Source organism: Ranitomeya variabilis, chromosome 2, assembly GCF_051348905.1.
Source record: "Ranitomeya variabilis isolate aRanVar5 chromosome 2, aRanVar5.hap1, whole genome shotgun sequence".
Taxonomy (NCBI): Eukaryota; Metazoa; Chordata; class Amphibia; order Anura; family Dendrobatidae; genus Ranitomeya; species Ranitomeya variabilis.
Genome location: NC_135233.1, coordinates 935,111,503 through 935,126,760, shown reverse-complemented (window position 1 = coordinate 935,126,760; position 15,258 = coordinate 935,111,503). Strand labels below are relative to the sequence as shown.

Sequence of the window (15,258 nt, the reverse complement as noted above, 5' to 3'; positions counted from 1 at the left end):
CATTCATGCAGAGGAACAATTACACTGTTCTGGAATGGCCATCCCAGTCCCCAGACCTGAATATCATTGAATATCTGTGGGATCATTTGAAGAGGGCTATCCATGCTCGGCAACCATCAAACTTAACTGAACTGGAATTGTTTTGTAAAGAGGAATGGTCAAAAATACCTTCATCCAGGATCCAGGAACTCATTAAAAGCTAAAGGAAGCGACTAGAGGCTGATATTTTTGCAAAAAGAGGATCTACTAAATATTAATGTCACTTTTCTGGTGAGGTGCCCATACTTATGCACCTGTCAAATTTTGTTTGAATGCAGATTGCACATTTTCTGTTAGTACAATAAACCTCATTTCAAGGCAGAAACATTACTGTGTCCAACAGTTATTAGATATATGAAACTGAAATAGCTGTTGCAAAAAAAACTATTTTTATAAAACATTAAGCTTATGATTAATAGGGGTGCCCAAACTTTTTCATATAACTGTATGCATACACGATGTGGCAGTGGACTGCGATTAATTATTATATGAACTCCCAATATTGCTGTAAACGTTAAAAATGACAGATACTTAGTTAGCGTTTTGTTTTTTTATAAAAAAATGCAAAAGCCATCCTGTCACGTCAAGGTGACCTTTTAATATAGCTGGTCCCTAACAACTAAATGACACATAGAGAGGAAGGAAATGTAGTTTTTAATGTTTTCAGCAATAGTTTAGTTCATATAATCATTAATCACAGTGTGCTGACGCATTGTGTGTATATATGTTTGTATATTGGCCACATAGAGTATTTGTGCACCTGTACATTAATTTAATACTAAAAGTGTGCAGGCCCTATTTTTCTCTAATATAGTACATATCGGGGGTTTTGCCTTCTCCAGGGCTCGGCACCCATCTTTCGCACACAAGGTTTTAATTCACTAACCATTCACATGAGACTGGTTTGGCACATGAAGAGGTAGGACATATAGTGGATAGGGACCATCTATTTTGAAAAGTATTTTGAAGAGAGTTTGCCAGCTGATCAGCTCCGGTGATCTCCCTTACGGCACCACTGCTGCATAGGAAAGTTCTCACGCAGCAGTGCCATAAATGAGAGCACCGGAGCTGATGAACTCCAGTGAACTCTCACGGCTACTCAGTGATACCCTGCAGCAGCGATTACCTCCTGTCAATGTTTCACCTGTGGCCGGGTAGAGTGGTCACATCTCCCGATGTGATTGTTCTACAGGTGAGATCGCCATGAGACACTCAGATTACCTGTACTACGGCGGACAGGTGAGTATATGCTGGTTTATTATTTTACATTATTTCTAGGAGAAAAGAGCATCAAAGATTGGGTGTTTAGGTTAGTATAAGGTATCAGCCACTGAGGACTCTCAATTCTAAACATTTTCCTAGGTTAGATAACAATTTTTTGTTTTTAGTTGAATATGTATTATTATTATTTATTATTATAGTATGTATGTAATTTTACTTTTTTTTTTTAACTGTGACCACAGACTACGTCTCCCATCAGTGGCACCTACTGTCACTGTTATCAGTGACAGCAGACGTAGCCCGATGGGAGCAGTAGTCTCATCGGCCCATGCCTGCAGGTCACAGTCACCGCTGCGGGGTCACGCTGACATCTGCCAGCATGACCCCGCAGTGCTCTGTTTGATGGTGTGCGGTAGTGTTACCACAGGCCACAATCACAGCTGCCATATCACGCTGACATCTGCCAATATGATGCCGCAGCGCTGTGACCAACAGTACCTGCGGTAGCGTTACCACGGGTGACACACATTTGCAGGTTTACGCTGACATCTGCCAGCATGATCCCGCAGCATTCTGACCGATGGTCTTAGCAGCGGTTGCATTATTGCCGATAAGAACCCCCGGCGCCGGTGTTTCCCATGCTGTCACACAGATGACAATGTGGGAAACACTATAGGAAGCCTGTAAAACGCAAAACAAATCCGCAGCAAATCCACAAACATTTTTATACCTGCGTTTTTGCTACGGATTTGACTGACTCAATTGAAGTCAATGGGTGCAGAAAATCTACAGAAACGCACAAAGAATTGACATGCTGCAGAAAAAAACGCACTGCAAATACGACGGAAATATACCGATCATGTGCACAACACTTCGGGACTGTCATTGAATTACCTTGCATAAGGGTTCCATTGCATTTTTGGCCCATTTTAGAGCAGAAAAACGCAGCGAAAATGCATCAAAAATGCACTGTGTGCACATAGTCTTAACAGCCAGCAAATACGAATGGCAGCCCCTAGTCACTGAAGAAAAAGTTAATGTATAAATAAAAACAGTTAAATTAGTGCATTTAATTTTTTATAAAAAAAATAATTGATTATATAATCAATAATTATAAATGCAAAAATAACAATTGCGGCACCTTTTCATTAAAGGGAACCTGTCACCACGTTTTTGGAAGATGGGATAAAAATAGCGTTAAATAGGGGCAGAGGTGGGCGTTACATTAGTGTGTGTGTTATGCGTTTATTACCCACCTAAGTTGCCGAAATAACTTTGCAAAGTCTCCGTTTTCGCCTGTCAATCAGGCTGGTCAGGTCGCATGGGCGTTGTCTTCCCCCAGATTTGGCGTAGTTTTCCGTTGGTGGCGTAGTGGTGTGCGCATGCCCAAAGTCCGGAATCCTCTTCCAGGGGATTTAAAATAGCGCGGTGTTCGTTATTGCATTGGTGATCGGTGGGCGCGGCCATCTTCCTTTGGCCGCGCGTGCGCAGAAGCGGCGCTCTGCTGACCGCGGCTTCAGGAAAATGGCCGCCGCGATATCCATCTGCGCACGCGCGGCATCCCGCGGCCATTTTCCTGAAGCCGCGGCCAGCAGAGCGCCGCTTCTGCGCACGCGCGGCCAAAGGAAGATGGCCGCGCCCACCGATCACCAATGCAATAACGAACACCGCGCTATTTTAAATCCCCTGGAAGAGGATTCCGGACTTTGGGCATGCGCACACCACTACGCCACCAACGGAAAACTACGCCAAATCTGGGTGAAGACACCACGCCCATGTGACCTGACCAGCCTGATTGACAGGCGAAAACGGAGACTTTGCAAAGTTATTTCGGCAACTTAGGTGGGTAATAAACGCATAACACACACACTAATGTAACGCCCACCTCTGCCCCTATTTAACGCTATTTTTATCCCATCTTCCAAAAACGTGGTGACAGGTTCCCTTTAAGTACAAAAAGAATATAAACATTTTGTCATACAAAATACGAGACTCTCCGAGTATCTCTCCTTAACTTTTGAATGTTTTGTTCCTCAGGTGTTGGTGCAATGACGTGGTCTCCTCTAGCTTGTGGTGTCATCTCTGGAAAATATGAAAATGGAGTCCCAGAAAGTGCGAGAGCATCACTAAAGGTAAGTATAAAAAGGTACTGTTGTTGATGAAGGGAACTAGTGTGATTTCCGTTTGTACAGTTGTGAAGTAATTTTCCCCCCAATATGGGGCATTTATCATCTGCTCCATGGGGTTTTTGCCTTCCTCTAGATTACTACAAGCGCTTCTCACTAAATCAGAATATAATCAAAAAGTTACGGTAATTTATTTCAGTTCTTCGATACAAAAAAGTGATCTCATATAGTACATAGACTCATTACAAACAAAGTGATCTATTTCAAGTGTTTGTTTCTGTTAATGTTGATGATTATTACCGTATTTTCCGGCGTATAAGACGACTTTTTAACCCCTGAAAATCTTCTTAAAAGTCAGGGTGTCGTCTTGTACGCCGGGTGCGGACCAATGTGTATATGGTGGGTGGGGGGGGGGGGAGTGGTCCCGATGACGAAGAGAAGGGGCGTCTCACAGGAAAGTGTGAGTGGAGTATCCCCCTATTGCCTCATTGTGGCAGCGTGGGGTCTCTGTGCTGGGGAGCGGCGGCGGCTGCTCCTCTTTGTGCCGCGTGGGTGCTGTGCTGTGGGGCAGCGGCTCCTCTTCGTGCAGCGTCGGGGCTCTGTGCTGTGGGGCGGCATATCTTGGTGCAGAGTCAGTCGGGGCTCCTCCAGCATTTCCTCAAAGCCCCGACAGATCCATTGCTGCGATGCGGTGGCCTCCGGGAAAATGGCCGCTGGGGGCGGCGCATGCTCAGATTCAGATCTCACCTTTTTTTAGGGCTGCGGTTATTCCGGTTGCTTGTGCACCTTTTTCTACCACAGTTTTTCCTTCCACTCAACCTTCCATTAATATGCTTGGATACAGCACTCTGTGAACAGTCAGCTTCATTAGCAATGACCTTTTGTGGCTTACCCTCCTTGTGGAGTGCATCAATGACTGCCTCCTGGACATCTGTCAAGTCAGCAGTCTTCCCCATGATAGTGGAGCCTACTGAAACAGACTAAGTGTTAGGGGTCAAGTTCCCTCCTCTGCACAGGGGGAATCTCGGTCCATCTCCGCTGCGGTCTCCCATTCTTCTCCTGCCGCAGTGGAGCCTGCTCAGCGGAGACGTCGGTCCCAGCGTCTCGCTCAGTCTGACTCTGTGCTAAGAGTTACTGCTGCCTTTCCTGCTTCTGCCATTGAAGTCGGTGCTGGGCAGCGGCGAGCAGACACTTCTGGGTCTAAGTCCTGCTTTGCTCATTCTGAGCATGCCCAGAGTAAGATCTCTCAGTTGAGATCGAGGGTCACATGATCTGATACTGCAGCTAAGGTCATTGGCTCCTTCAGGAAGGTCTTGAAGGTGCTCATGCTCTGGTGTAGCTTCTCATTGGTCCTTCTAGGAAGGTCCTGTACGTGCTGCAGCTATTTAAGGTTCGCATGACCGCACGGCCATGCGCTAGTATTGTTCTTTGTTAAGTGCTTTGCGCCAGTGTGGTCACGAGAGTATGTGTTCAGGGACCCGGCTGAAATAAGCCCCTAGAATGCTGGCACCTCCGGTGAAGAGTTTGTGTTTGAATGTGTTCAGGGACCCGGCTGAAATAAGCCCCTAGAATGCTGGCACCTCCTGCAAGGAGTTTTGTGTGCATGCGTGACCACTGACTGCTCTCTGTGTGGGTAGTTAGCCTGTGCCTCTGTGAAGCCTAACAGGGCACAGTGCTATTCTTTCACGACTACTCGGTGAAGTAACTGAGTTAGTCCATACCGCCATATCGTGCCGCCATTGCTAGCAGCAGGTACTCCTGCACGGTGGACCCCGGGCTGCGAACGCACCAATATCAATAAAAACATCTCTATTTATTCAGTGCGTTCCGCTAGCCGTAACACTAAGGGACCTTTTTACACGCTTAGGAAGCTTTGCAGGTGTTTTTTGTTAATTATTCTAATTGACTGAGATAATGAGTTTTGGGTTTTCATTGGCTGTAAGCCATAATAATCAACAGTAACAGAAATAAACACTGGAAATAGATCACTCTGTTTGTAATGACTATCTAATATATGAGTTTCACTTTTTGTATTGAAGAACTGAAATAAGTTAACTTTTTGATGATATTCTAATTTAGTGAGAAGCACTTGTTTGTTATAGGCTGAACTCAATGGTTTTCTGTTTCTTTCAACCTTAAAAATTATTATCAAAATATACAATAGATGCAAACAGTTCAGTACAACACACCTTGTGTGACTTTTCACTGCAAATATATTTTTTATTTTACATATTATTATTGTAGATTTTATTGTTTGCATTACTGAGTTTTCCTTCATTATTAGTTACATATGCTAAGAGGGAATGAGGATGATCACCACCTTCATGTAAAACTTAGGAGATGTGTGCAGACAGCCTGTAGAGTGCCACAGCGACTTGATTTTCCCATATAATGGTGCCCTAGGCACATCATGTATTGTCATATAGATTTTCCACATGACTACGTATTCTTTTCTAAAAGCAATATACTAGGCAGAATACGACTATAGTACATCACGCCATAGAACATGCCATCATTCTTTTCTTGAAGATTTATGTGGATGGAATCAGAGAAACACAGAGGTTTAATATAGGTCCATAAATGGGAGTGTTACATTAGAGATCAGTGTCAAGTGTTTGGGGCTTAAAGAGAGCCGGTCTGCACAAAATCACTGTTAAAACCAAACACAGCACCTTGCAGAAGACATAGCCCTTATGAAAATCGTACCAGTAGTGTTCAATTCAGCTGCTGGGTTTGCCAGTAATATCCAATTCTTCAAATATGCTAATGAGGTGCAACCTGGTGTGGCCGAGCAATTCAGTGCATTTGCTTATCTATTTGCTTTCTATCTCCTCCCCACTTCCATGATTGACAGGTCTGGCTTTATAGGAGCCAGAAGAGGGTGAAGATAGATGGAAAACAAGTAGGTGGAAAGGAGATCTGAACTGCATGGCCATGCAAAGGGTGCACGGAGCGTGTCCAAATAAACAATTATTTCTAGCAAACGAAACAAATTTGGAAATTGAAGGAACAATTTTAATTTCATGGGGCTGTGCTTAGTTCAAACAGTCATGTTTTGCTGATATACTCCCTTTAACAGCGATACATCTGTATTTCTGACCCCCTGCCTAAATCTGCATTGTGTACCCAGCATGTAAACAGGTTACTTTATATCCGTAACATTTCAAAACTACCCTATATTCTTCAAAAACTAAGATAAAGGCGAGTGAACTTATAACTACTATAGCAAAATCATTTCATTTATCAATCCTTAAAATGAATATACTATATTGTATTTTGTAAATGCAGAAACCTCAGTGACATATTATATGTCATAAGGTAAGGCTAGACATTGCCTATCCACAAGCAGCAAAAACAAATACCCACTCCAGGAATAATAAATGAAGGAGAAAAGAGGGCATTCAGGTATATATAGTAAAAAAGAAATTTATTAGTAATATAACAAAACACTTGTGTGAACAATTATCATCAAAAGTTACACATAGTAGAGCGATAGCAGGATAGAAACAGAGGAACCAGGGAATCTGTATTTGCAACTGCCCATGTAAACATTAAAGAGTTTAAGTAAAGTGCCAGTGCCAGTGTACTCATTGAAATGGTAAGGTCGCCACTCCAACCAAATATATAATGCGATTGGTAGACACTTACCAGTGGCAGAGCAAAGAGGGACCCTGGGCCACGTGTAGAGATACCTCGACGCGCGTTTCGCGTGTCAAATGCACCGCTTTATCAAGGGGTATTTGTATTTTGTACTCAGTGTGTGGCTTTTGTCACACCTAATATGTGGGAAAAAACTATTCTATCCCAACTATATTCAATTATTTATAGTTAGTAACATATTCAGGATTACATTTCTTTTTTTCCTCTTCCTCTGATTCTTTGATGTCATGATCTATCAGTGTTACCAGTGGTTGAAGGACAAAATACTGAGTGAAGAAGGACGTAAACAGCAATCTAAGCTGAAAGATTTATTACCGATTGCAGAACGACTTGGATGTACTCTGCCCCAGCTCGCCGTTGGTAAGAAAATATATGTTCACACCTAGTAATCAATATAGGCTCTGACTTTTGTGATTTTAATTAACTTTAGGTCTACTGTTATATTTTAACACACAGTGTATGTAGAACCGTAGAGTTTTCACAAAGTGCCTATGTCTAGAGAGTGACCTACAATGCGTAGAGTGGCCAAAAAGGAATATTTTCAGCATTTTTATCAACAATTCATAGATTCTAAATAATACTGTCATTATGCCACTACATATACTTTCTTTTATATGACTGTTCCATGTGCTGACAACAATCAAAGTACTATCTGCTGTAAACTGACAGGATCAACAATATATGTGACCATAAGGAAGTTAATAGTTACTTGTAGTGTTCACCTAAAGACAATAATAGTTAAGTTTGGGCTCCTGCACTATTTTACATTGAGTTTTGTAATATTTTTTTCTTTTAGCTTGGTGTCTGCGGAATGAGGGAGTGAGTTCGGTTCTTTTAGGATCATCTAATCCAGAACAACTAATAGAAAACCTTGGAGCTATACAGGTATTGTGCATATTATTGATAGCATGTGCTATATAGAAATGTATAAGGAAAAGTATATATAAATGAATTTAATACACCTGCAACATATACAGTATACACATGTAAAACATTGATAAAGAAAATAATCAGCACAGCTGTTGTAATCTACAATTTGTTGATATCTTATATTACTTGTAATATGCCCGCATTCTCCACCACTTGAAGGGAAATCTGCACTAGCAAAGATTCTTGTCTTCACAGATGATTTGAACTAAAAAAATGAAATAAAATTAGAGTAAGCATTACAATTAAAAAATATATTTATTATTCACATATTTACTAAGGTCTCGCTATAACATTTTTATCTCTTCTTTTTAGTTGTGACGCCGAGTCAAGCATCTGCACAGTGATCTTAGGCTTGTGTGCAGATGCTCGACTCAGTGGCTCTTCAGTGTGAGTGTACGGCTTCACAATAACATCATGGTTAATTTGGATGGATTACGCAAATCGGAAGTGTCACAAACTGGCTTGTATCAAAGGTGGCATTCTTTGACAGTGCCATGGTTAGAGGCAGTGCGAACCTCAGTATTAGTCATGCAATTATCAATGTGTGCCTTTGCAGATTGCATAGCTATACGCAGGATTTTATGCACATATTAAACGATTGTGGCAGAACCATGTGAATAATTTTCACCAGTAATTTCATTATGAGATTAACCTTTAACCTTTACTTCTAACACATAGTATATTTTTCATAGCACAGGACGCACTTGATGCCTTATGTAATAATAAGGGCATAGCTTAGAAAACAAAACATCAAAAACAGCATTTATTGAGAATTGTGATACCTAATAAAAACGGGCTTCAGGCAAACATAAATTTGACATTTACCTGCCATTTGGACATAAGACACTGTTAGATGATATCTGCACAGAGTGCATATAGAGCAACTGTAAAGGGCCACAAGGGAATAATAACATTAGATGAGATCTTATAAAATGTTTCTGATCTTCACCGTTCTGTAATATTATTTGGATGATCCATATAAGAGAAGTTAAGCTTTTTCCTAAAGGAGCAGTAAGCAGTTAGAAGAGCCAGTGATAAATCAGCATAAATGAGTACAAATTCTGTGAAAATTAAGATTTTAATCAATATCTCACTGAAGATAAGAATAATTTCCAACATTTTGACAAGACTGAGTTTCATAGAAGAATTTTTAATCCATAATATGAAAGTAAGGTTAATAATATAACTTCCATTACAAAATCTTCAGTATAACTTAAATTAGTTGATGCAAACATTCTCCATCAGCTCTATAGGAAAAAATCTGTCAAGTGCACGCAGATGAGGAGAGGGAGCAATCAAGTAATCAATGCATATTGTGAATACATGGACCACTACCCACGATCTTATAATTTGGCGATGCAGAATAATAAAACCTGCATCCTGAGACAACCTACTGTAAATATCAGATGAAGCATTGTATAGCGTAAAACGGCCGTCACGGTCTCATCTGTAACTTCTGTTCAGCTTGTTTGCAATGCTGGACATTTAAAGAATAATGCATTAGAATATAGTTGAAACATATTTTTAATGAAGCACCACTCCCAACTATTTTTTTATTGTAGCACTGGAGTGGTGCTTTTAATCCAAAGTCCTATACTTACCCACTGTTGTCTTCATCCATCGCCAGCACAACCATCTCCAGCAGTTTGTGACCTGCCTGATCACTCCAGTATTTGCTAAAACAAGCTGGAGGTCACTTTTCAATGCAAACCAATTAGATCCTCGTTCTGGTTGTCATAGACTTACATTGAGAACTTGTGACCGTTATCTCCGACTTCCGGCCAGTCAAAAGTTGTAGTCACAATATAGCGCTGCGGGTCCTGAGCTGTGCCGATTAAAGGTGGAGACAGCGGCGGGTAGGTATAAGACTACAATCGGGGACCTCAGATTAGAAGCACCACTTCAGCACTTTAAAAAGAGGCATTTTCAACATGTCTTTGGAGTTTCAACATCTAAAACAGCTAAACAACAGCTAAAAAGACAATAAAGGTAGTTCCACAATAGATTTGTCTTCAACAGTAAGAATACCGCAGGTATTGTAAGACTAAAATCATTAACATCGTTCCACTCAGCTTGTCCAGAGTCATTATTTGGTGTCCTCACATCGAGCACCAAAACTCCAGCTGACAGGTTCCCATTAACAGAAACTGACTGTGACTAATGCATCTCCCATCATTGACATTGGTAGCAGTAGACCAATAACCCCGATTACGTTTGTTTCTGCACAGGTCCTTCCAAAGATGACGTCACATATCGTGAATGAGGTTGACAACATTTTGGGAAACAAGCCATTCAGCAAAAAGGATTACAGATCGTAACCTACCGCATGAAGCGCAGTCTGCATGGTGTTACTAGTGCTCTCTATATAGTACTGGATAACATCTCTAATGGATTCCCCGGATTCCTGCTCCAGTACTTGCTACTACTATACCTAAAAGCACATATGAAAAACTGTATATTCTCTTTGTATCCATTTCTTACCATTTGATTTCATGCCTACTGCTTATGCTAAGATAACAATGAACGCCATTTTTAAGAATACAAGAACTTTCAAATGAAGAAAGAATTTCTAGGACAGACATGTGATATGCAATATGTTTTATTGCAGCTTTGTTGTTCTTTGGGCTCAAAGGGGAGCTCTATTCTGTAGTATACTGGGTAATAGAGTCCGGAAACTATGCATCAGCCTCACATATTACTGCAGCTCTCTATAGAAGATTTCTATCTGCGTGGAAGGTAAGAGTTGCAGAATGGCTCCATGGAAATATCAGTTCACTTTTATCTACATTCATAATTTTTGGGAATATGATGGCTGTATTATAAAGAGGGTCAGTAATGCCCAACAATTTATTACTAGCGATGAGCGAGCGTGCGCGGATAGGGTGTTATCTCAGCACCACTGTTCGACAGCCGCAAGACATGCAGGGATTGATTATCTGTTAGGCAATCCCTGCATGTGTTGCTGCTGTTGAACAGCCACGAGACCTGCAGGCGCGAGGACTCACACATATTTTTCGAGCATGTCAAAGTCACTTGGTTAGTATCCGAGCACGCTCCGATAACACCTTATTCCAGCACGTTCACTCATCACTATTTATTACCCATCCATGGGGCTATTTTGGGGATTGGGGCACAATGAGTGAAAAGTTTACTTTAAAACAGTCAGACTTCTTTCTTTTTTATAGAAATGAAGGCACTTTAACCATTAAACACTGCACTGTTTTCATGGACAAATTTTAAAATATATATATTTTTTTTATTTTACTCACTTATAGTGCCATTAGTTTCACAGCGCTTTACAGACCTTTTCATAGTATGTGATACCCAGTTTTACTTGCACTGTCAGGGTATTTAGAGGAGATTTTGTCACTCAGGACCCTTATACATGGGCCGCAGAAGAAAGTTATTCGACAAGGTGTCTTTTTCTGAAGGGCCTATTTATTGGAGTAGGCACTATTTAATGCTGCAATCCTCCCTGTGATGACACCACAGCGGAACTGAACATTTGCTGCCAGGTTCTCTCATGGATCACAGGTGATTCTGGGAGTCCGGAATTCAAGCAGTGAAATACTCCATGTTCATGTCATCTATGGGGGAAATCAAACAAAGAAAAAAGTGGACAACCCCAGAAATTTAGGAATCTTCTAGGTATAGGTGTTTATTTGTTCTAGAAACTAGGGCTATGAAATGCATGCATTGCACATCTAAGCCTTGGCTTGACATTTGGTTTGCCATGCTTTTTAAGAACTCTAAATTAAAAAAAAAATCGGAAAAAAGATTTCTAGGGATCACTGGGATCATTTATTGAAAAATGTTACGTATGTTGGAGCTTTTGATTTGAAACCTTTTGCATGTACAGCTTCTGTCCTTTATTATATATCTTCATTTGTAGCCACCATGCTTTTACATAAGCAGAATATTATTGTACATTTTATAGGCAACCAAAGTGAGACAGAGCTGAAATTATTTATCTTATATTTATACCTGCCCACTGATAATTTGCATGATAATTCTAGTGCTGTCAGGCATAAATAGCCTATATATGCCCTTCTTGCTCCACACATGCTTTTGTATGTAATTATCTCGCGTCAACCTCAGATCTCTTCCACTGAATGAACATTATTTCAGCCGCCTCTTCCAGTCCAGTGTTGGGCAATCAATTACGTTGCCGCATTTTACAGTTTATATGAAAAATTAATCTACATAAAAGTTCAGTAACTCTACTAATATTCTGCTCTACACATGCCCATTTTATAGTTCAGAGCTGCGATTACAATACTTCAGAGCTGAAATCCTCTTTCATACCGAGCCAACTCAATTTGTACAAGACCTGTTGTGCTGATTTGCATTTTGGAAACTGGACCCTGTATTGTAATCTCACATTGTAATATCTTATTATAAAATCTTCTTCACTCTTAGGGATGTGTCTTCTTACATATTTTGACTGTTTCCAATAGCATCCATCAAAACTGTGACTGTAGTTCTGGACTACAAAACAAGTATCGCAGAGTTCATTAACTTTTTACATAGACTCTTATTACCGGTATATAAAAATTGATCTGAAAGGTGCATAAACCCTTTGGATACAATTTTTAGACTCCATAAGAGTCATTGAGAAGGAAATAAGGATAAAGGGCAATAGAAATAAATTCCAGCGCTGGCACCATGACCTAGACATTGATGGGCACCATGCAGTACTGGGCTGCTAGTAAGACATAACGGCTCCTGGCATCTTTTTCATTTACTTATTCTTGTGTTGCTCTGTAATTCAGGAAAATGTCAGGCACACTAGAATGTGATGCGTACTTGCCGAAATAGACAAATAAATCAATAAGGAATAAAAGAAGTTGTCCACTACATGGACAACATCTTCTCGTACCCCTCGCTTGACCAACATAAAATAATAAAGCCTATACTCCCCTCCCATGTCGGTGTCATTCCCGCGATGGTGGCACTCTGTCTCCCGGGGCTCCTGTGCTGGTGTAGTGACATGTTAAGCCGATTCCCAATCAGCCCTGGCGTCACTGTCCCCGTCCTGTTGATTAGAGCATGAAGAGATCAGCTGCAGCCTGGACATCTTCTTCATGTTCGATTTGTCTGTAGGTGGAGACAGTGATGCCGGCACTGATTGAGTGCCAGCGTCACGTGTCACAACAACCCTTCAGGAGCCACGGGAGAGTGAGTGCTGGCATTGTCAGAACAGCGCTGGCATGGAAGGTGAGTATAGGCTTTATTATTTTATGGGGGAAAAACATTTTGATCAAGACGGGATTTTCCTAGTAGTGGACAAGCCCTTTAAGATAATGTCTGATATCCAGACTAAAGGGCGCTTGAGGAGAGTTTATCAGTTATTATTCTCCTAAATGTCTATGTAGGCCAAGAAAATATGCAGATAACAAGTCATCATTTGGGACTAGTAACCGGTCTATGGCCTTTAAGGGGAATCTGTCACCAGGTTTTTCCTACCTCATCTGAGAGCAGTATAATGTTGGGGCAGAGACTCTGATTTGAAGGGATGTGTCACTTAGTTTACTGGGCGCAGCAGTTGTGATATGATCACTGTTTTCTCTTCTGCAGATCTAGCAGTGCTCTGAATACTGAGCCCTGTATAATCCTGCCCACACCACTGATTGACACCTTTCTGTGTACACTGTACATTGACAGAAAGCTGCCAAGCAATGGTGGGGGTGAGCTTACACAGAGCAGTTGATTAGGAAGCATGAAAAACCTAGTCCTGTAATGATAATCTGATAATCTCCTGCTGTTAATACACTGATTTTATTGAAACAGCAACACCCTTCACTGGATACAGATTCTCAGCTCCTACATCATACTGCTATAGGATTACATAGCAGATTCTCTTTAATGCCCAGGAACTCAGATCATTTGCGTCCTGGCTTATACCTATCATGATAACCTCAACTTGGTCTTGATCTACCCATCACAATGTCAACGTCTTCCTATAAGTCTGTGACAATAGATGGGCATGAACTATAATATGTTGCACTCTTCTTAAGGAAATGCTTTATCCTTATTCCATGCACCAAATTAAATCGGACAGTGCTCTTGATAGGTTTCATATAAAAACTACGGTAATTAACTATTAGCAGGTTCCTGAACATTTGGAGCATATCTATCCAAGGTGGTAGTACCGAGGGACAAATGTGGGTAGGATCGATGACACAATACACATTTATGGATACCTTGTATTTATATAAAAAGTTTACCTTACCAAACCTTTATTCTTACTAGGTGATACAACTATTGTACATCATCATCATGATTGCTGCTTGTATGTGTGATGAAAACACTAAAGGATCTTGTTTTTTATATATTTTTCCTAAATGTACCCAATCTGTAAAAAATTGAGAGACTTTGGTTGTACTGAATAATGTAAAAATAACAGTATGGTATTTTTGAACTTGCATATTTTATAAAAGAAGGTTATTGGTGTAATTTCTAAGTAAAGTGTAATACTCACTGAGACTGCAGGTAGCTCTTTTGTATTATGAATTCCAGTTGTGTAATATGCTTTGTAACAATTTATATGTGTTTTAAGATGAAGATTCAATTAATAATTACAAATTTAATTTAAAGGAGTTCTAAGAAAAATATAAATTAGCTTAAGGGGTAATTAAGACACACTATTTTTCTAAAATGCGACTGCAACTTAGATTCATATTTATTTAGCCAAAGCCATGAATGGAATCAAAAGAAATTGAAAATATAAAGGAAGGACTGATACTTCTCCTTCCTGCTGGTTCACTTCTGGCTTTGGCTCAAAAAAACTTGTTTAAGATTTTTTCCTAAAAAAACATTGTGTGAATCCATCCTCATAATGCATCATTCACACATCTGTGTGTTCTGTGTGTCATGGTCAGAGTATGGACTGTGATGCATGGCCTGGACGCGGATCTCTTGACCCAAACTTGATAGCTACATAGGTGTATATGAGGCTGTCAAGTTTAGATCATGAGATCCACGGACAGACCATACATGATGGCACATAATCTGATCGTGATGCATGGAGGTGTGAATGTGGCATGAAGGTCAGGAACTAATAGTTAGCACTTACGACCGGTGCAGACGAGTATATTTTTAGTCTGAGTGCGATTCAACAAAACTTCAGATCGCACTCACACTAATGTTATTCTTTGAGGCCATGCACATGTCTGATATTTTCCTTGGACAGAGTCTGTCCAAAGAAAACAAAATCTCTGCCTTCCTGAGTTTGATCCAATATTAGGAAAGCATTCAGCCACTCAATTCAATGAGTCTGTGG

At 40.5% G+C, this 15,258-nt stretch overlaps 1 protein-coding gene across 1 annotated transcript in view; it reads left to right on the top strand.

Moving 5' to 3' along the window:
* Positions 1-11,820, top strand: part of KCNAB1 (potassium voltage-gated channel subfamily A regulatory beta subunit 1) — a 271,103-nt gene extending 259,283 nt beyond the window's left edge. The window contains exons 11-14 of the mRNA XM_077290697.1: positions 3,298-3,392; positions 7,286-7,406; positions 7,843-7,931; positions 10,205-11,820. Of these exons, the coding sequence (XP_077146812.1) occupies positions 3,298-3,392; positions 7,286-7,406; positions 7,843-7,931; positions 10,205-10,294 (395 nt within the window). The 3' untranslated portion in view covers positions 10,295-11,820. The remainder of the gene's footprint in view (positions 1-3,297; positions 3,393-7,285; positions 7,407-7,842; positions 7,932-10,204) is intronic.
* Positions 11,821-15,258: the final 3,438 nt, after the last annotated feature.